Genomic DNA, 22,773 nt, shown 5'->3' with positions numbered 1-22,773 from the left:
ATATACCTAATCGAACTACCTTAACCAAAATCGAAATACTTACGTTGCTCGTTACCACTGTCCGGCTCAGATTGGGTAACGCTGTGTTGCCGCTTGGCAAACCCGCTTTGATACAAACTGTTCTGAGACTTGTTGATATCGAAACCAGATGCACTCTCAGAATTTCTTCGACCACCCACGGTACTGCTTCTCCGTCGACCAACAGAGCGCTGCCTTAGCCCCTCATAGTTGGGATCGACAACATCTTCAGCGGATCCATCCCCCACCAACGTACGATCATCACAGTTCTCCAATGGGGTGAGGGTATCCTTACTTTCAGTGCTTGCCGTATCCTGTCGGACATTCAGGTAGGGCGTTTTTATCTTATTGGTTGAGCTTGCCACTCCCGCCGATTCGGCGGGAGATATCACTTTCGATTGAGGTAGGAACATTTCTGAGTATTCCGAGTGCATGGATAGCTTCCGATCGTTGGATACCTAAAATCATAAGAAATAAAGCATGTGACCCTAATTATGTGAAAAGAAATATTTACCGCTAGCGACTTATCTGGCGAACGTTCGCTTTCATTTTCTTCTGGAACTGTTCTCACTTCAAAGTGCAATCCATCGTCGAATATGTAGGCATCGGGTCTAACTTCCGTCAACGATCTGTTGATCTTCTTTCTTGGTTGCGTTGTTGGTGCGTTATTGCTATCGCTTTCGGATATTGTCCTTGCTCTTGTGTCAAACGTTATACTTCCACCTCCTGGCCCTCCCAATGCATTCATGTTGTCATTGGACCCGGCCAAAGTGTCCTGCATTTGTGTGTGCGTGGACATAAATCTGTGGATCACTGCCAGGTGTGAAAGAATTTGGTCGGCCGATTCCTCCACCTTCCTTAATCGAAACTCAATACTCTGAACTGTAGCCGATTGCATATTTTCCTTTTGATTGATATCTTCTATCTTCTGCGACATGTTTTCAACTCTCTCATCTGTATTCTTAATTCGTTCTTCAGTTGACTGTTGGAGGAGAGCATCTTGTTCCCTGAAATAACCTTCTACGCATTCCTCTTCAAAATCGTACAATCGCTCCATATCTTCCTTTTCTAAGAACAATTTCAATCCGTTGTCCCGCGACTGTTGTAACCCCTTTGCCTTTCTGATCAGGTAACGCAGGAAAGAATAAAAATGGCAGAATGCTATCAGAGGGGGTGGCAATACAGGTTTCTGTTGGTACTCCATCACAACCGTAAACCGTTGGAACATCCAAACCTTGAATCGGAACAGATCAAGAAGAAATTTGATTTTTTTTTTCTGATGAGGCATTTTGTTTTTCATCCTACCTGATGAGATACAGCATTCACCTCGATGAAGATATTGTTGAAAACCGCAATCAAAAGATTGATAAGCAAAATGTTGGCAATCAAGAGGTACATCGACATGGCAATAGGCGTTACCCAGTGACCTGCAAGAACATTCAAAGTTTGAGATTTGTATTTCATATACTACGGAATAAAGCTACTTACCTGTCACACATTGAGGTTGAGAGGGGTCTTCTCCACAAGGTGGATCAATATCGTCTGCAAACACCTCTCCATACAACATGAAATAAGGCTGATAATAGACTTCACGAATCAGTCTCCAGCTGGCATCATTATCTGGGAACAGAATAGCCTGCCGACTCACACCGAAGCTCATCAATACCACCAGCAAAAGAACGACAAAATAAATCATGTTCTTCACCATCTTGCCCATCATCGTCACCAGGGGTCCTATTTCCCATACCGGGTGGTAAAATCAATCAAACGTGTCTCATGGAATGACAACCTTATGTGAGGTGGATATACTCACCCAGATATTTGTTGACGCCAAGAATATTCAATATTCGCAGATACCAGTAGATGCTGTCCACGCAGTATATCACTCGACCGATTTCCATAGTGTACGGCCGCAATCGAAGGACCAGCCCGATAAGAAAGAAAATTATGGCCGCAGCATCGCACGGGTTCCACATGTTCCAAGCCCAAACGGAGAATTTGTGGCTGTAGAGAAAAAGATACCTCGTTGAACAGAAAAGTTTAAACTTAATTGGCGCAAATAAAAAAAAATGAGCAAGACTGGAATATACCCCAGGACAAATGTGGCAGAAGGAGGCTCGAATCCCGGACTCCCGGATTCATCTAAGAGAATTTCTCGATTGGGTGATAAAACTACATATGTATGTTTTAATGGAGTGTAGAGTGTAATATCGCGCTAAAATGGAACTCTATGCTTGCTTGCAATATGTTACAGCCACAATTGATTCTAATAACATGTAACCCTCTTTTTTAATTTGCTTCAAAGTGTGCATACTTACGAAATTGCTACCGGTTCCGATGACACTATCTCCCTTATTTTTTCGCAACCCAGTGTGGCGATGTATGCTATCGAGTACACTTCCTGCCACCTCGGTGTCGGCTCCATCCGTACCAGCACCGTGTACGTAAACAGCACCAGAAAGAACATATACGCCATCTAAAAAGGAACCAAAAACCACTGCTTAATAATTGAGTTTCGCAATCGATGGAGTGTGCACAGAACCAACCGAATCAGCCCAAAATTTCGTGATGGGAGCCGTGTAGAATTCGTAGAACTTTTTCTTCAACTTGAGCGGTCGCTGGTTCCGCAAGTCGTGATCGTACATGTAGTCTTTGTACTGCGTGTTTTCCGAGTCCGTTAGGGATACCTTTCAAAAGGGAGATAAATTGTTAGCAACCTCTGGTACATATAACAGATTTCTAGCAGGAAAATCCAAATTCAATAAATACGGATCAATCAGGAAAAAAATACCACACAAAATATCTAATTTGTGGATGTGTGATCTAATGTTGTATTACTAACGATAATGGTGCAGTAAATTGAAAATTGGTTACGAAAAACTGGAATCATAATGAATGTTTTGAATACTTATGTACTAAATTTTAAATTTCAAACCAAAGCCATGCCAATTGGTGCAAATAATCCTTATACTAAAAACTTTGAATTGTTGGACTAAGAAAATGATTGATTACGAAAGCGTTTGATGTTTTAGCGTAAATACAAAGTAGTATCTAACTAACAAAATTAAAAACCGAATGGACTATCGAGACACCCCGAAGGATATTCTATCGCAATTGAAACATCGAGAATATTGGATTGAACACGATTCGAAATAACGAAACATCATATCTCGAGCGAGACTTAATAAAGAGACTGAAACTAACTTTTGACTTCAGACATCCGGTCAGGCCTACCTACAAAAATCAACGAACAGTATTTTAACCAACGGAAATCTAAGTAAATTTTGAATCTCGAAGAATGTTGAGGAGTTTGTGTAAGATATATGAGAGAAACTGGGGTATATAGTGAGGAGCATTATTGTTAACTTTCTTCGTTTTCTGAGGGGAAATTTCAAACAACAGACAATTGTAAGGTCAGCCTTTTTAGCCTCTTTTATGCTTATGGAACCATAATTCTCCCCAATTTGTTTAAATACTTATATGTAAGTATAATCGTCGACATAATTTTCCATGTTTTGTTAACATGGTTATCAGGTCTTCTTCCTTTGTATGGCTTAAAAGGTCACTCCTGACGGAATCCAAGATTAAAAGTGCTCGCGTTTTCGGGGGCACACCACTTGATTCAGAGGCGGCGCACAACTGTCATTTTTGTTGATTTAGCTTTGCTGCGTCGCAGCATGCGTGAAATAATAAAAATGACAGTTGTCCGTTGCTTCCGCATCGAGTGGTGTGCCCCCGAAAACGCGAGCACTTTTAATCTTGGATTCCGTCAGGAGTGACCTTAAAGACCGTTCCCATAATTATAAATACACCTTGTTTATTGTATAGTTCTTTTTTAAACTAATTTACTACTTTAAGGTTTTCCAGAACGTTTCGAAAATTTGTCATGTTCTATATTTTTTCCATCGCAATATTTCGAGGATTTCGCACAACATGTTTTTCAGCTATTACTTAAAAATTTTCATTAATATTATTACTTAATGCATTCTATTTGGTTTTTATACTCATTTAATAAGCATTTTAAAGATTTTAAAAATTAAATAATAGCTATCGGACAAGAATTAGAACAATTTCAAATTAACAGCGACTAGCCTCAAAAAACATTAAAAATTATTCCGAGCTCTCGTTTTCACTAATGCAACCAGTTTTTTTTTTACTTTTTGGAGCAATGTGGTCTGTGTCATTAGTGTCCAGATCAAATCCCAAGATACACCGTACCTGAAAATCGTCTGTTTCTAGAGCCACATCCGTACTAATGATGATAATTCATTGGCCGAATTATTTTTTATGGTTTTTCGAAATTTTCATTGAAATTATTTTTCACCTAAATCACGTCGTTAATGCGACAAGACAGACATTGTTATGCGTCTGTATTGAAAGTTATATTGATTTAATGTATAGCTGACATTCTTTTCTAGATAATTTACCAAAAAACACGTTCCACAAATAACCCATACCAAACAAAATATTTGATCAAAAATCAAAGCTTCATATTTTCTTAATTTGAAGCAAAAAATTCGGAACTAATACATCACGTGAAAGAGTAGGATGTAATTTTTAGGAGGCATCGACATTTTCATTAAATATCAAACGGTATTTCAATTGGTGACTTTTTCTTAGTGTATTTATAATTATTAGATCGGTCTATATTTAATTTTGTATGACTTCTTTTGCACTGTCGCATTCGTGTATCGTATCATGTGACTTTCATATTCTACTGGCCTTATGTACCCGGATTTGCTCGGGACTCGTTAATTGTGTGTGCTCATTCAAGAGTTTACGAAGCAGTCGTTTGAAATAGAGTTCAAAGGTGAGATTGCTGCTTCACAGGGGTGTGCTAAAGTGCAATAGCTTTTCGGGAATACCTGCCGATACCCTTAGATGCAACTCAGTGTGTATACTGTGGTGATCGGTTCCGCAATAGGGTGACGGTTTTCTTTGTGTCATACTTGGTGTTAGGCCATTTGGCCGAATGTCGTTTTGCTTAATAATACAATAGGTTAAAAACGCAACTTTCCTTTCTTCTTTATTTCTATCTGCTACATCCCCTTTTATTTTTCCATCTTCTTTTTTCTTCTGTGCTTTTTTCCTTCTTTCTTTAATCTTCTATCTTTTTTCTATCTCCTTCTTTTTTCCTGATGTTTTTTCCTATTCTTCTTTCTTCTGAACGCTTCCTTTTTCCTTTTTCTTTCTTCTCCCTCTTTCTTTCTTCAGCCTTCTTCCATCTTCCTTATTCATTCTCCTTGATTCCTTCTTTCTCCTTTCACTACCTATTATAATTTCTTTTTTTATCTTCCATCTTGCTCCAGTCTTCTTCATTGCTTCAAACCGCTCCATGCGTTTAAATAAACTAAACGACTCGTTTGCTGAAAAATACTTTTCCCCCTTATCCCAATAACACGTAGAACATGCGTATCAAATTTTGTTGAAATCGCTCCAAAAGTTCAGAATCTTACACGAATATAACCCTTCCTCTCACACCCTCCCCCTTTTCTGAAAGGCTCTTTACCCATTCTATAATCATCCCCTCAGGATATAGAATGTGTGTACCAAATTTGGTTGGGATCGGTCCAGGAGATCAGAAGGTACACTAAATTGTACGTTTTCTGAACAATACCCCTCTTTCCTTGGTATGGCAAATGCTGGGTAAAGCGTACCTGAAGGAATAAAATAGACCCCATTTCGCGGTCCTTAGTCTCTTACCCAGCAATTCCTATCCCTACCTCCTCGTGGCGCGTGCCGGGATACGAGCAACTTTAGGGAAAATCGAGTAACCTACCCCCGTAGGAACTATGTTCGTATGTTGACAGGAAAGGGGGGATTTGCTCCTCTCCGGAGGTGCAAATTTGATCGAGCGTCTGTTCTCCAGGCAGCTTCGTCAACGCGATGTAAGTAGCACAACCCTGGTAAGTTAGCCTACCAAAGATTCTACAGTTACCAAGAAAAGCAAAAGTAGAGCAATGGGATGGATTCAACGGCAACAGACCCGGCAGCTAATAAAAGGCAACGATTGGAAATTCGGATCTTGGAATGTGAGAACTTTGAATGAACCCGCACGTGTTGGGCTATTGACTCGTGAGCTGCAGAAAGTCGGCGTGGGTATGGTAGCAATACAGAAACTGGAGAACGTGAATTCCGGGCGGTGGATCCCATAGCGAACACTTCATTCAAGTACCACATCTACCAAAGCGGCGTTGACAGAACAGAACGAGGAGTTGGCTTCATGGTGATCGGGAAGCAGATGAAGCGTGTTATCCGATGGAAGCCGATAAGCGACCGCATTTGCGTGTTGAGAATGAAGGGCAAAATCGGCATCTATGCCCCAACGAACGATAAGCCTGATAACGTGAAGGATGAGTTCTATGAGAACCTTGACAAGGAGAGTGCCCAACACACGATGTAAATATTGTCATCGGGGATGCAAATGCGCAGATCGGAAGAGAAAGTTTCTTTCGCCCTGTCATTGGTACGGAAAGCTTTCATTCCGCTACCAACGATAATAGTCTGCGACTTGTAATCTTTGCTGCTGCTAGAGGGATGGCAATCAGCAGTACCTACTTCACACGTAAATTCTTACAAACACACCTGGCAACATGTGAGTGGAGACACTTGCTCACAGATAGACCACATTGACTGGGATCCACTACTTTGTAGTCGCAAAAATTCGACTTTCAAGCGTCACGAATTCACGAAACAACAGAACAATGCGTTTCAATATCCAACGCTTGTCAATTGAAGGAGTTGCTGAACAGTACCACCAGAAGCTGGACGAGTGGATAGAAGATGCTAACGGATCTGGCGACGTCAACAAATTGTGGGAAAATGTCCACGAAGCTGTGACTACAACAGCGCAGGAAGTGTTATGCACTGCACAGCGACGCCAACGAAATGGTTCATTTGATGAGGAGTGCCAGCGAGTGACGGACAAGAAAAATGCTGCTAGGAGTCGAATGCTAGTGGCTCGTACTTATTACAATATAGAACGGTACAGTGTATCAAGGGCAAAAGAGAAACGAATCCACCGCAGAAAAAAAGGCAACACGAAGAGAGTGTGATAGCTGAAGCGCAGAAGAATATGGATAGAAACGATATGCGGAGGTTCTACGCAACTGTCAATGGCGCGTGGGATAAGACTGTGCCAGTGCCCGCCATGTACAATGACCGAGAGGTGAATTTACTGACAGACAAGACTATGGTGGCAGCCAGTTGGAAGGAGCTCTTCGAAGATCTGTTGAAATGTGAAAATGGAGGTGTATTAAGGAGCAGGATATACAAAGTCAGCGATGGTCAAGCTGTGGAACCACCAACGCTGGACGAAGTAAAGAAGACTCTAAACGAGCTGAAAAACAGTCAAGCTTCTCATCCACGGAAGTGGGGAGCTGCATCAATCAATCCACCACATTATCCAGAAAATAAGGGAGGATGATGAACTGCCTGTCGGCTACTTGGATGGCCTCATATGCCCAATCTATAAAAAAGGACACATACTAGAATGTGCCAATGATAGAGTGATCACCCTTTTGAACGCGGCGTATAAAATCCTGTCGTGTATCCTGTTTAACAGACTGAGACCGCTTGAGGAGTCCTTCGTCGGCGAATACCAGGCAGGTTTTCGTGAGGGTCGATCAACGATAGATCAGATGTTTAGCCTGCGGATGATCCTTGATAAATTCCGGGAGTACAACTTGCAGACTCACCATCTGTTCATTGATTTCAAAGCAGCGTACGATTCAGTGAAAAGGAATGAGCTGTGGCAGATAATGTCCGAACATGGTATTCCGGCGAAACTGATTTGACTGATACGTGCAACGCTTGATGGCTCGAAATTAAGTATTCGGATTGCAGACGAAGTGTCAACCTAGTTTGTGACCTTAGACGGATTGAAGCAGGGTGATGCACTTTCGAATTTATTGTTCAACGTTGCACTCGACTAACTGGGGCCCTCCTTAGCCGTGTGGTAAGACGCGCGGCTACAAAGCAAGACCATGTTGTGGGTGGCTGGGTTCGATTCCCGGTGCCGGTCTAGGCAATTTTCGGATTGGAAATTGGCTAGACTTCCCTGGGCATAAAAGTATCATCGTGTTAGCCTCATGATATACGAATGCAAAATGGCAATGGAAACTTGGCATAGAAACCTCGCAGCTAATGGAAACCTCGCAGCAATGGAAACTTGGCATAAAAACCTCGCAGGTAATAACTGCGGAAGTGCTTAATTGAACACTAAGCTGCGAGGCGGCTTTGTCCCAGTGTGAGGATGTAATGCCAATAAGAAGAAGAAGAAGAAGAAGAAGAAGTTGCACTCGAAGGCGCTATTAGGCGATCTGGCGTGCAGAGGAACGGCTTTATCATCACACGGTCGCATATGCTCCTGGGCTTTGCGGACGACATCGACCTTATTGGAATCGATCGCAAAGCAGTAGTGGAGGCTTTTGTCCCACTGAAGAGGGAGACGGGGAGAATAGGCTTAATCATTAACTCTATCAAAACAAAGTACATGGTGCAGGTAGAGATAGGGGAAGACCTAGTGGTGTTGGTGCAGAGGTAGTGCTTGATGGGGATGTGTTTGAAGTTGAAGAATTTGTTTACTGTGGACATCCCTACCATTACACGCATGAAAAGTTTTAATTCAGCTGTGATCACTGTTGGCAGCCGGCCCTGTCAGCAGACGATGCTGTAAAGCGAGTGATTCATTATGGACGATGAAAGTTAGGGGCAGCATGGACTATGTCCAAGGGGCTTGACGATCCCTCCCCAGGCCATCTGCGGGTTGTGGGGCTTGCCTAGGATGTGGTGGGGTTTGACAGTGGGCCCTGTTAAACTCCTATAAAAAGCTGCATGCATCCGCAAGTAGGCCCCACCAAAGCGACCGTGTGCCGCTCAAAGCGCACAAGCCCAAGTCCTGGTGTTAGGTGGGACGCTAAACAGCCCTAACACGACGGCCCTCCGACGAGACAGGAGGTTTGCGCAGGCCCAATAAGCCACCTGGAAAACCAATAATTACGAACAATATAAGAGATAATGCGACTCGATATAATCGGCAAAGACCTAGGCGACGAATACAGGATCACGATTGGAAGCTTGGAACATGGAACTGCAAGTCGCTAGGTTCCGCAGGTTGCGACAGGATGATCTACGATGAATTACATCCCCGCAACTTCGACGTCGTGGCGCTGCAGGAGATTTGCTGGACAGGACAGAAAGTGTGGAAAAGCGGGCATCGAGCGGCTACCTTCTACCAAAGCTGTGGCACCACCAACGAGCTGAGAACCGGCTTCATAGTGCTGGGTAAGATGCGCCAACGCGTGATTGGGTGGCAGCCAATCAACGCAAGGATGTGCAAGCTGAGGATTAAAGGCCGTTTCTTCAACTATAGCATCATCAACGTGCACTGCCCACATGAAGGGAGATCCGACGACGAGAAAGAAGCGTTCTACGCACAGCTGGAGCAGACATACGATGGATGCCCACTGCGGGACGTCAAAATCATCGGTGACATGAACGCACAGGTAGGAAGGGAGGAAATGTATAGACCGGTCATCGGACCGGATAGTCTGCACACCGTATCGAATGACAACGGCCAACGATGCATAAACTTCGCAGCCTCCCGCGGAATGGTAGTCCGAAGCACCTTCTATCCATAAAAAATATCCACAAGGCCACATGGAGATCACATAACCAACAAACGGAAAACCAAATCGACCACGTTCTAATCGACGGTAAATTCTTCTCCGACATCACGAACGTCCGCACTAACCGCAGTGCGAATATTGAATCCGACCACTACCTCGTTGCAGTATGCCTGCGCTCAAAACTCTCTACGGTGTACAACACGCGTCGAAGCCGGAGGCCGCGGCTTAATATTGGGCGGCTACAAGACGGTAGACTAGCCCAAGAATACGCGCAGCAGCTGGAGGTGGCACTCCCAACGGAAGAGCAGCTAGGCGCAGCGACTCTTGAAGATGGCTGGAGAGATATTCGATCCGCCATTGGTAGCACCGCAACCGCTGCACTTGGCACGGTGCCCCCGGATCAGAGAAACGACTGGTATGACGGCGAATGTGAGCAGTTAGTAGAAGAGAAGAATGCAGCATGGGCGAGATTGCTGCAACACCACACGAGGGCGAACGAGGCACGATATAAACAGGCGCGGAACAGACAAAACTCGATTTTCCGGAGGAAAAAGCGTCAGCAGGAAGATCGAGACCGTGAAGAGACGGAGCAACTGTACCGCGCTAATAACACAAGAAAGTTCTATGAGAAGTTGAACCGTTCACGTAAGGGCCACGTGCCACAGCCTGATATGTGTAAGGACATAAACGGGAACCTTCTTACGAACGAGCGTGAGGTGATCCAAAGGTGGCGGCAGCACTACGAAGAACACCTGAATGGCGATGTGGCAGACGAAGATGGCGGTATGGTGATGGACCTGGGGGAACGCGCGCAGGACATAATTCTACCGGCTCCGGATCTCCAGGAAATCCAGGAGGAGATTGGCCGGCTGGAGAACAACAAAGCCCCTGGGGTTGACCAACTACCAGGAGAGCTATTTAAACACGGTGGTGAGGCACTGGCTAGAGCGCTGCACTGGGTCAATACCAAGATTTGGGAGGAGGAAGTTTTGCCGCAGGAGTGGATGGAAGGTGTCGTGTGTCAATCTACAAAAAGGGCGATAAGCTGGATTGTAGCAACTACCGCGCAATCACATTGCTGAACGCCGCCTACAAGGTACTCCCCCAAATTTTATGCCGTCGACTAGCACCAATTGCAAGGGAGTTCGTGGGGCAGTACCAGGCGGGTTTTATGGGCGAACGCTCCACCACGGACCAGGTGTTCGCCATTCGCCAAGTACTGCAGAAATGACGCGAATACAACGTGCCCACACATCATCTATTCATCGACTTTAAAGCCGCATATGATACAATCGATCGGGACCAGCTATGGCAGCTAATGCACGAACACGGATTTCCGGATAAACTGACACGGTTGATCAAAGCGACGATGGATCGGGTGATGTGCGTAGTTCGAGTTTCAGGGGCATTCTCAAGTCCCTTCGAAACCCGCAGAGGGTTACGGCAAGGTGATGGTCTTTCGTGTCTGCTATTCAACATCGCTTTGGAAGGGGTAATACGAAGATCAGGGATTAACACAAGTGGTACAATTTTCAATAAGTCCGTCCAGCTATTTGGCTTCGCCGACGACATAGATATTATGGCACGTAACTTTGACAAGATGGAAGAAGCCTACATCAGACTGAAGAGGGAAGCTAAGCGGATCGGATTAGTCATCAACACGTCGATGACGAAGTACATTATAGGAAGAGGTTCAAGAGAAGACAATGTGAGCCATCCACCGCGAGTTTGCATCGGTGATGACGAAATCGAGGTGGTAGAAGAATTTGTGTACTTGGGCTCACTGGTGACTGCCGAAAATGATACCAGCAGAGAAATTCGGAGACGTATAGTGGCTGGAAATCGTACATACTTTGGACTCCGCAAGACGCTCCGATCGAATAGAGTTCGCTGCCGTACCAAACTGACAATCTACAAAACGCTCATTAGACCGGTAGTCCTCTACAGACACGAGACCTGGACGATGCTCGTGGAGGACCAACGCGCACTTGGAGTTTTCGAAAGGAAAGTGCTGCGTACCATCTATGGTGGGGTGCAGATGGCGGACGGTACGTGGAGGAGGCGAATGAACCACGAGTTGCATCAGCTGTTGGAAGAACCATCCATCGTTCATACCGCGAAAATCGGACGACTGCGGTGGGCCGAGCACGTAGCCAGAATGTCGGACAGTAACCCGGTGAAAATGGTTCTCGACAACGATCCGACGGGCACAAGAAAGCGAGGTGCGCAGCGGGCAAGGTGGATCGATCAGGTGGAAGATGACTTGCGGACCCTTCGTAGACTGCGTGGTTGACGACGTGTAGCCATGGACCGAGCCGAATGGAGAAGACTCTTATATACCGCACAGACCACTTCGGCCTTAGTCTGAATAAATGAAATGAAATGATGAAAGTGAAGCTCGTGTCACCTAACGAATATTTTAATTTTGTTCTAATGTATGTGTTATTCTACTGTATTTATGATTCGCGTTACACTCCATTCAGTGTCACGGCGAATCGTGAGAGTGACGATGAGGATTTTGTGTTTTTCGCGTGAAGAGACAGAGTAAACAAACAAAAGAAAACTTTCTCCACCCACGAGGAAGAGGCGCCGGTTGGACGCCAGTATGGATTCACCACCAGGGAGGAACATAGCAGCTCCAGCACTAAATGGTACACATCCGCTGCCACCGGGGCATCAACTACCTTATCCAAGAGAAAATCAGCAACATACGCCAAATCCAGTTTCTTCGCCCTCCTTTGTTGCAGCATGGAACACAACGTCAAACTCAACAACAGCAGCACATGCCATCCATACAAGCCGATCTGATCATGCAAATCCTGCAACAACAATCAGCAATCAATCATTTGTTGCACCAGCAGCAGGAAGCTTCGTAACGACAGCAGCAGGCATTTCTACAACAACAGGAGCAGCTTATTCACTCAACAATTCGAGCGTTCCATCAACCAACATCACATCCGGAGCAAATACTAGATTCTCTAGCCAGTAACATAATTGAGTTTCGTTACGAGCCGGATAATGGGGTTACGTTTGCCGCTTGGTATACGCGATATGATAGCCTATTCACAAAGGATGCAGAGCGGTTGGACGACGAGGCAAAGGTGCAGCTATTACTCGGAAAACTTGGTCCATCGGAGAACGAACGCTACGTGAGCTACATCTTACCGGAGACTCCAAGGGAAGTGGACGTTCGAAAGCACAATGGTGAAGCTAAAAGGTTTATTCGGAACAGCAGAATCTTTCATCAGTCGTCGATATCGTTGTCTCCAGGTTATCAAGCAGCCGGGTGAAGATTTTAAAACGTATGCATGCCGGCTCAATCGACTTTGTGTCGAATTCGAATTAGCCAATATGGATGAGGAGCAGTTCAAATGTTTGTTATTCGTATGCAGTCTGAGATCTGGAGGAGATAGTGAAATTCGGACGAGATTATTGACTCGCATCGAAGAAAATGCATCAGTGACGTTGGAACACATTTCCGACGAGTGTCAAAGACTACTTTCGATTAAGCATGATAGTATATACAGCCATGATCGAATCGTCAGCATCCGTCAAGGCGCTTAAGCGTAATAATCGTTTCGCGAAGCAGAGCATGCCAGCATCATTACTCCGGTGGAGTAAAGTGAGTGGGCTGCGCCAATTGTTGTGGTTCGGAAGGCGAATGATGCTATAATAATTTGTGGCGACTACTCGACTGGTCTTAATGAGGCTCTTCAACCACACAAATATGCGCTACCTCTTCCACAAGACAGCTTCGCAAAATTAGGAAATTGCAAGGTGTTTAGTCAAATTGACCTGTCAGATGCATTTCTGCAGGTCGAAGTGAGTGAGAACTCAAGGGATACTACAACCGATTGCCACCAGGAGTAAAAGCAGCACCGAGAGCATTCTAGCAACTGGTCGATACAATGCTTACTGGTCTCAAACGCACCGCTGGCTACATCGACGATGTGATAATTGGAGGGACTGATGAAGCGGATCATGAGAGGAATTTAAAAGCCGTATTGCATCGAATTCTGGAATATGGCTTAACTGTTAAGTTGGAAAAGTGCTTTTTTGGACAGAATCAAAAAAAAATATATGTGGGATATCTTATCGATCAACATGGGCTGCGCCCAGATCACGCATTACAATCCAGAATTGCCAATCATCGTGTCGACTGATGATTCTTCAGTAGGCGTTGGAGCTACAAAAAGCCACAAGATGCCTGGTGGAGCTATCAAGGTAGTACAACATGCTTCCCGTGCACTCACTCCGGCTGAAAAGCAATACGGTCAACCGGACCGCGAAAGCCTTGCCATCGTGTACGCTGTGACAAAGTTCCACCGAATGTTGTACGGTCGCCGTTTTTGCTTCTTCTAATGGATCATGCTCCTCTTCTCCGAATCCTCGGATCCAAGACTGAAATACCAGTGTATACGGCGAATAGATTACAACGGTGGCTGCACGGCCTATTACTGTACGATTTTCGTATAGAGTACGTCAGCACCGACAAATTTGGAAATGCGAATATTCTTTCACGCCTTATAGCGCACCATGCAAGACCACACGGCACGGCAAATGCTGGGTAAAGCGTACCATTGGTACTTCGCGTACCTGAAGGAATAAAATAGACCCCATCTCGCGGTCCTTAGCCTCTTACCCAGCAACTCCTATCCCTACCTCCCGCGGTGCTGGCCGGGATACGAGCAACCTTAGGGAAGATCGGGTAACCAACCCCGGTGGGAACTATGGTCGTATGCTGACAGGGAAGGGGGTTTGCTCCTCTCCGGAGGTGCAAATCTTATTGAGCGTCTGTTCTCCATGTCAGGATCGGCTCACAACAGCGTCTGTTCTCCATGTTAGGGGCGGCTGATCATCGTCCGAGTGCCAGCGAGGGACTCTAAGTGAAACTGTGCACCATGGTCCACCGGAAATAAGGAGGAATGGTCCTCCGGAAATTTAGGGGTTTGGTGTCAGGCCCTGCAAGCCAGCCTTTAAAAATCATAAGCAACGAACAATCAACAAGAGAGTACGGACCGGAACCATCGGCGAAGACCACTGCGACGAAAAGGGACTAGCGATTGGAAACTCGGTTCGTGGAACTGCAAATCTCTCAACTTCATCGGGAGCACACGCATACTCGCCGATGTGCTCAAGGACCGTGGATTCGGCATCGTAGCGCTGCAGGAGGTTTGTTGGAAGGGATCAATGGTGCGAACGTTTAGAGGTAATCATACCATCTACCAGAGCTGCGGCAACACACACGAGCTGGGAACAGCTTTCATAGTGATGGGCGATATGCAAGAAGCGTGATCGGGTGGTGGCCGATCAATGAAAGAATGTGCAGGTTGAGGATCAAAGGCCGGTTCTTCAACTTCAGCATAATCAACGTCCATAGCCCACACTCCGGAAGCACTGATGATGATAAGGACGCATTCTACGCGCAGCTGGAACGTGAGTACGACAGCTGCCCAAGCCACGACGTCAAAATCATCATAGGAGATTTGAACGCTCAGGTTGGCCAAGAGGAGGAGTTTAGACCGACTATTGGAAAGTTCAGCGCTCACCGGCTGACGAACGAAAACGGCCTACGACTAATTGATTTCGCCGCCTCCAAGAATATGGCCATTCGTAGCACCTACTTCCAACACAGCCTCCCGTATCGGTACACCTGGAGATCACCACTGCAGACAGAATCACAAATCGACCACGTTCTGATTGATGGACGGCACTTCTCCGACATTATCGACGTCAGGACATATCGTGGCGCTAACATCGACTCGGACCACTATCTGGTGATGGTTAAACTGCGCCCAAAACTATCCGTCATCAACAATGTTCGGTACCGACGACCGCCGCGGTACGACCTAGAGCGACTGAAGCAACCTGATGTCGCCACTGCATACGCGCAGCATCTCGAGGCAGCGTTGCCGGAAGAGGGTGAGCTCGATGGGGCCCCTCTTGAGGACTGCTGGAGTACAGTTAAAGCAGCCATTAACGACGCAGCGGAGAACAACGTCGGGTATATGGGTCGAAGTCGACGGAGCGATTGGTTCGACGAAGAGTGCAGACAGATTCTGGAGGAGAAGGACGCAGCGCGGGCGGTCGCGCTGCAGCAAGGTACCCGGCAGAACGTGGAACGTTATAGACGGAAGCGGAGACAGCAGACCCGCCTTTTTCAGGAGAAGAAACGCCGCCTGGAAGAAGCGGAGTGCGAGGAGATGGAACAGCTGTGCCGTTCTCAAGATACACGCAAGTTCTATCAGAAGCTCAACGCATCCCGCAAAGGCTTCGTGCCGCGAGCCAAAATGTGCCGGGATAAGGATGGGAGCATCTTGACGGACGAACGTGTGGTGATCGAAAGGTGGAAGCAGCACTACGAGGAACATCTGAATGGCGCTGAGAGTACAGGCAGTGGAAGTCAAGGCAGCGGAGGAGATGACTACGTCAGTTCAGCGGACAATGGAAGCCAACCAGCCCCCACCTTGAGGGAAGTTAAGGATGCCATTCAACAACTAAAGACGAATAAAGCAGCTGGTAAGGATGGTATCGGAGCTGAGCTCATCAAGATGGGCCCGGAAAAGCTGGCCACTTGCCTGCACAAACTGATAGTCAGAATCTGGGAAACCGAACAGCTACCGGAGGAGTGGAAGGAAGGGGTTATATGCCCCATCTACAAGAAAGGCGACAAACTGGAGTGTGAGAACTTTCGAGCGATCACCATCCTTAATGCCGCCTACAAAGTGATATCCCAGATCATCTTCCGTCGTCTGTCACCATTAGTGAACGAGTTCGTGGGAAGTTATCAAGCCGGCTTCGTTGACGGCCGCTCGACAACGGACCAGATCTTTACTGTACCGCATATACTTCAAAAATGCCGTGAATACCAGGTCCCAACGCACCATCTGTTCGTTGATTTCAAGGCGGCATACGACAGTATAGACCGCGTAGAGCTATGGAAAATTATGGACGATAACAGCTTACCAGACTGATCAAAGCAACGGTGGATGGTGTACAAAACTGTGTGAAGATTTCGGGCGAACACTCCAGTTCGTTCGAATCGCGCCGGGGACTAAGACAAGGTGATGGACTTTCGTGCCTGTTGTTCAACATTGCGCTAGAAGGTGTCATGCGGAGAGCCGGGTGTAACAGCCGGGGTACGATTTTCAACAGATCCAGTCAATTTATTTGCTTCGCGGATGACATGGACATTGTCGGCCGAACATTTGCAAAGGTGGCAGAACTGTACACCCGCCTGAAACGTGAAGCAACAAAAGTTGGACTGGTGGTGAATGCGTCAAAGTCAAAGTACATGCTTGTGGGCGGAACCGAGCGCGACAGGGCCCGCCTGGGAAGCAGTGTTACGATAGACGGGGATACCTTCGAGGTGGTCGAGGAATTCGTCTACCTCGGATCCTTGCTAACGGCTGACAACAACGTTAGTCGTGAAATACGAAGGCGCATCATCTGTGGAAGTCGGGCCTACTACGGGCTCCAGAAGAAACTGCGGTCGAAAAAGATTCGCCACCGCACCAAATGTGTCATGTACAAGACGTTAATAAGACCGGTAGTCCTCTACGGACATGAAACATGGACAATGCTCGAGGAGGACTTGCAAGCACTCGGAGTATTCGAGAGACGGGTGCTTAGGACCATCTTTGGCGGTGTGCAAGAAGACGGTGTGTGGCGGCGAAGAATGAACCATGAGCTCGCCCAACTCTACGGCGAGCCCAGTATCCAGAAGGTAGCTAAAGCCGGAAGGGTACGATGGGCAGGACATGTTGCAAGAATGCCGGACAGCAACCCTGCAAAGATGGTGTTCGCTTCCGATCCGGCAGGTACGAGACGGCGTGGAGCGCAGCGAGCGAGATGGGCAGACCAGGTGCAGAACGACTTGGCGAGCGTGGGGCGTATCCGAGGATGGAGAGATGCGGCCTCGAACCGTGCATTGTGGCGTCAAATTGTTGATTCAGTGTTATCTGTTTAGATGTTAACTAAATAAATGAATGAATGCAAGACCAGAAGAAGACTAAGTCATAGCCATTGTTATACTTTAGAAATATTTGAGATCAGTTGCCACAAATACCATCAAATCCGTTCCTCTCAGCTTTAAAGCAGTTCAACATGCGACCCAAAAAGATCTGGTACTTGGAGAAGTGCGCCGCTTCTTGCTGCATGATTGGCCCAAAACCAGGTCAACTATCGCCGATCATAAAGTCCAAAAGTTCTACGACCGACAGGATTCATTTTCGGTTGACCATGATTGCGTGATGTTCGGAGAGCGCCTCGTCATTCCGGAACAATATCGTGAACGTTGTCTTCATCAGTTACATCGACGACATTCCGGAATACATCGAATGAAGGCAGTAGCTCGCAGCTACGTATATTGGCCTTCGATTGATGCAGACATCGCTGAATTTGTGAATGCTTGCAGGGAATGTGCATCCGTTGCGAAGAGCCCCCTAAGTCGCCACCACAACCGTGGCCGAAAACAATGCAGCCGTGGCAAGACGTACACATTGATTACGCGGGACCGCTTGAAGGCGATGTATGTATGTATGTTAGGGTGGCTCAAATTAGTATGGGAAAAGCTTTTTTCAATTTTTTTGATGGGCTCTTATTCGGTTCTATTTGATGCCCTGATGCTCTTGACAAAATTTCAGCCAAATCGGTCAACGTTTGGGCGGTGCTAAACTCGTTAGAAGTTTCTATGGAAAAATGTATGCAGAAACATCCAAAAACAGTGATTTGCAGTTGGAAGGCACAATTTACGATCAAGAACCATGATACTCATTCAGTTCTTGTAGAATTAAATACAGAATGTTATGCTGAAAACCGCGAGATAAGAGTTTGCCCGGCTAAATTATTAGCAGTTCTCTGAAGTGGGGTTTGAGCAAATTTCGTTTCTTTTACCTTTGAAAAGAAATAAATTCACCCCTACAACACTCCAGTAAAATGCTAATATCTTTGCCTAATAAACTCTAATCTTCTCGCGGTTTTCAACATAACATTCTGTATTTAATTCTACAAGAACTGAATTAGTATCATGGTTCTTGATCGTAAATTGTGCCTTCCAACTGCAAATCACTGTTTTTGGATGTTTCTGCATACATTTTTCCATAGAAACTTCCAACGAGTTTAGCACCGCCCAAACGTTGACCGATTTGACTGAAATTTTGTCCAGAGCATCAGGGCATCAAATAGAACCGAATAAAAGGGCGGCCCATCAAAAAAATTGAAAAAGTGTTTTTTGAGCCACCCTAATGTATGTACTTACTGTTGATCGTCGACTCCATCTCGAAGTGGGTTGAGATTGTGCGAACCAAAACTATAACTCCTTCAGCAACGATCTCCATTTTACGAAGCATGTTCGCACGTTTTGGAATACCGAATAGGTACGTTAGTCAGCGATACTGGTGTGCAGTTCAAGAGCGCCGAGTTTGCTAGTTTTTGTCTCAACAACGCAATCGACCACATCACCACGGCGTCGTATCACCCACAATCTAACGGACAGGCCGAGCGTTTCGTCGACATGTTTAAGCGAAAAATTCGACAGGGAGGAGAGGAGGCAGCTCTCGATACCTTTCTGCTTACCTACCGAACCATCCCAAATCCCTCTACACCAAACGGTAATGCACCAGCGAAAGTTATTTTCGGAAGATCAATTCGAACATGTTTGGAACTCTTGCGCCCTCCAACTCCTCCAGTATAAGTGGCTAATAAAGATGGAAAACTACGGTCGTTTGATAAAGAGGATCTGGTGTAGTGTATGTCTAAATCCATACTAAATCTGCTGAAGTGCTAGAAAGAATTTGGAGCAGTATGTACAATGATTGGGCTGAGAACAGACGAATATTAAGGTGTCACATCAACCAGTTGCGAAGCCGTTCTATCAAAGTCGTTGATCAGCAAATTAAGTTTCATAGGGGCGTAATTGTATTGATCGATTTCTCTTAATCGATTTCATATTTTGTTAATAATTCAATTGTTTCAAAAGCTTCAACCGTGATTATTGATTCTAGTGCAAGAAACAATCATCCTTTATCACACCAAACCATTAAATAATCGACAAACTAGCGCAATTCGGTACAATAATAGAAATAGAAATTGATTTATACAGTTACGCCCCTATAAAACTAAGCGCGATCTTTGGATATCCTTTTAGCAGAATGAAATCTGCAGCTTCCTAAAACAATGACACTACCTGTGAACAACCTTCCGCCTGCTACCATCACATCAGAATCGCAAAACTGTTCAATCAGGAACAGTTCTATGATCGATGATCCACTGAGTATACACTCAGCCGTCGGTTTAAGGCAGTTTGACCCTGGAGTGGAAGTGTCGTCAACAGTTGACGATCAGCAGCTGTATTCAAATTCACCTGCCTTTATTAGTTCCACGCCTGATTGCCATTACCTTTACACGCATGAGAAGTTTTAATTCAGCTGTGCTCACTGTTGGCAGCCGGCCCTGTCAGCAGACGATGCTATAAATCGATGATTCATTATGGACGATGAAAGTGAAGCGCGTGTTACCTAACGAATATTTTAATCTTGTTTTAATAAAATTATTCTGTTGTATTTACGATTCGCGTTACTCTCCATTCAATGTCAGGGCCACCGCGTCGCGCGAATCGTAAAATTTACCTTGGAACGCTTGTGACATGTGACAATGACGTTTCACGTTAAGTGAAATGACGTATTGCTGCTACGAATAAGGTCTTTTACGGATTACGTAACCAGCTTAGGTCCCGCAACATGCAGACGGAAACGAAATTTACTCTATACAAAACTCCGATTCTACCAGTGGCCCTTTTTGGATATTTAAAGAGGCGGACCGGAGAACCTTCGGGGTTTTCGAGCGAAAAGCGCTGCGTACAATACTCGGAGGTTAACTTGAAAATATGGTGTGTGGCGCAGACGCATGAATCATGAGCTTATCAAGTATACAAAGAAAAAAATATTGTGAATCGTATTAAATAAGGCAGACTTCAGTGGGCTGGTCACTTAGTGCGAATGTCGGAAGAAAGAATAGCGAAAACAATATTCAACAGAGAACTAGATAGGGGCCGGCGAATTCGTGGAAGGCCACGAAAACGTTGGCTGCACGCGGTGGAATCGGACCTTAGGACCCTGAACGTTCGACGATTATGGAGCTCTACAATACGCCCAGGCATAGGTGTATCGACGCTGTAGCCATCCAGATATCCAGGTAGGTACTTTTTTTTAGATTTCCCTATGTTACGCTTTTTTGTATATCTAGTATATGTACTGTCACAAAATCTTAGACACCTCTTCCCCTCAAACCTGTGACATCATTTTTGAACGACCCCTTGTTTCCTTCTCAAAACTCTATGCCTTTTGAATTTTACCAAATTTCATAATTCCGACCTTTCGTCCTGTTGATATTTTGTCCCTTCGACCGATATGGAACTACAATCTGGACCCTGGATGGAGTAACGCGTTATGCATCATTCAAGGGGTCCGCGACGTTAGGCATAAGCACGTTAAGCATAACGGACGTTAGGCATAATGTACGTTAGGCATAATGGACGTTTGGCATTATTCTGCCTTCTTTATGTCATGGGCTGTTCTTTGGGTCATTTTATGCCTAACGCACATTATGCCTAACGTCCGTTATGCCTAACGATCATTATGCCTATGGTTCTTATGCCTAACGTCTTTATGCCTAACGGGGTATACCCTCATTCAAGCACCAAACATGAGTATAATCAACGAGAATCGTTTGCGAAATGTTGCGAAATAAGTTTTAATACCGGGGTTTCTGAGTTTTGAACACCCTTACTTTCTTTCTCTATTTTATAATGTATATGAGTATGTAACGTTTCGTTTATTGTTATTAAACTGGAGTCACTTTTTATGCACTTGGTTTCTGTTTATTTCTGGCCTTCAGCATGAGCAATAGCATCGTTACCACAGATATTGATTTGGGACTAATCGCTATCTCTTAGATGTAATCGAGGTTCTCTCTAACAGTAGAGATCTCTCCTGGTCACATCCTTGCGAATGCTGATGAAAGGGAAGGATAGTTAGTTGGACACCTACTCAAGAAAGATGCAGAGAAGTCTACGAATTTTTAAAAGGTGCCACGGAAGGTTTTCGCAATTGTTAGTGTGAAAGGTATAACAGAAAAGAATCGCTTTGGTAGAACGTGAAACATAGAAAGAATTAAGTTTGAGATACAAAGTAGGAAATAGGTACGACTTTGCTTATAGGCAGATGCGGCAGCCACTAGAAGACCACCCAGCTCGTATTTTGGCTTTCGGATGTGCTAAATCATTGAATTGACTTCGCGAAAAACTCCATACAAAATCAAAAACAAAAACAGAGGGCATTAGATAGGTTGAGGAAATTAGAAATTAGAATTCAATAAAATCTATCCGCGTTAAAAGCAACCTTACTGTATTCCAAAGTTTGTTTCCCTTTGGCAAAAACCATTCATTCCTATCGTTCACAACAAACGCTCGTGTATCAATTAATCTCGAATTCAAAAACACCCCGAGATAGAGGAAAATGCAATCCATTACATCCGGCATGGGGATAACAATTATTTCTGTGTGCTTTGATTGCAGTGCCACTTAGTGTAACAATTGTTCCAATGTTAAATTTTATTACCTTTAAAACATATTTTTACATACTATTTGACCAAGCCCGGCTGTTTTCAATTCAAATTGACCTCAATTCGTGGTTAGCCTGTACATAAAAACTTTGAATAGCCAGTCCGCAAATGTCAAATTAGATTCTTAGTCTGATCAAGGATGTGGGGGTGGGGAATATCCTTGACTTCCTGGGCATAGTGCATCCATTGTGCTTGCCTCACAAAATATAGCATAAAAAAGTTGAAAAGCAAGCTAAGTTTCAGTAGGAATGTAGAGTGACTGAATTGAATATGACGTCAATTCCGTTTCGATAAACATTTATAATTGATCAACAGAGTGGAAAACAAATTCAATTGCTATTAACCGTAATCTAATTTGACGCTCAACCCTTCTACAATCTGCACACGTTTTAGGTCCAAATGATTGAGTTTAATTGTTAAAAACCAAAATAATTAGTCCACAACCGGTGGTGAAAGGAGATACATATCCAGGACTAAACCCATCAACTCCAAGAGTGCAGGTAAT

General features: G+C 45.1%; 1 protein-coding gene across 4 annotated transcripts in view; it reads right to left on the bottom strand.

Moving 5' to 3' along the window:
- Nucleotides 1–22,773, bottom strand: part of LOC134211256 (transient receptor potential cation channel trpm) — a 371,958-nt gene that overhangs the window by 1,926 nt on the left and 347,259 nt on the right. For all 4 annotated transcript variants that reach the window (XM_062687969.1, XM_062687968.1, XM_062687966.1 and 1 more), the window contains 7 exons: nt 2,565–2,705; nt 2,337–2,494; nt 1,832–2,022; nt 1,507–1,752; nt 1,324–1,445; nt 533–1,252; nt 44–476 (listed from right to left, as the gene is read on the bottom strand). In XM_062687969.1, the coding sequence (XP_062543953.1) occupies nt 44–476; nt 533–1,252; nt 1,324–1,445; nt 1,507–1,752; nt 1,832–2,022; nt 2,337–2,494; nt 2,565–2,705 (2,011 nt within the window). The remainder of the gene's footprint in view (nt 1–43; nt 477–532; nt 1,253–1,323; nt 1,446–1,506; nt 1,753–1,831; nt 2,023–2,336; nt 2,495–2,564; nt 2,706–22,773) is intronic.

This window comes from Armigeres subalbatus, chromosome 2 (genome assembly GCF_024139115.2).
Source record: "Armigeres subalbatus isolate Guangzhou_Male chromosome 2, GZ_Asu_2, whole genome shotgun sequence".
NCBI lineage: Eukaryota > Metazoa > Arthropoda > Insecta > Diptera > Culicidae > Armigeres > Armigeres subalbatus.
The sequence above is the reverse complement of the archived record's forward strand: the minus strand, read 5'-3'. Positions and strand labels throughout refer to the sequence as shown.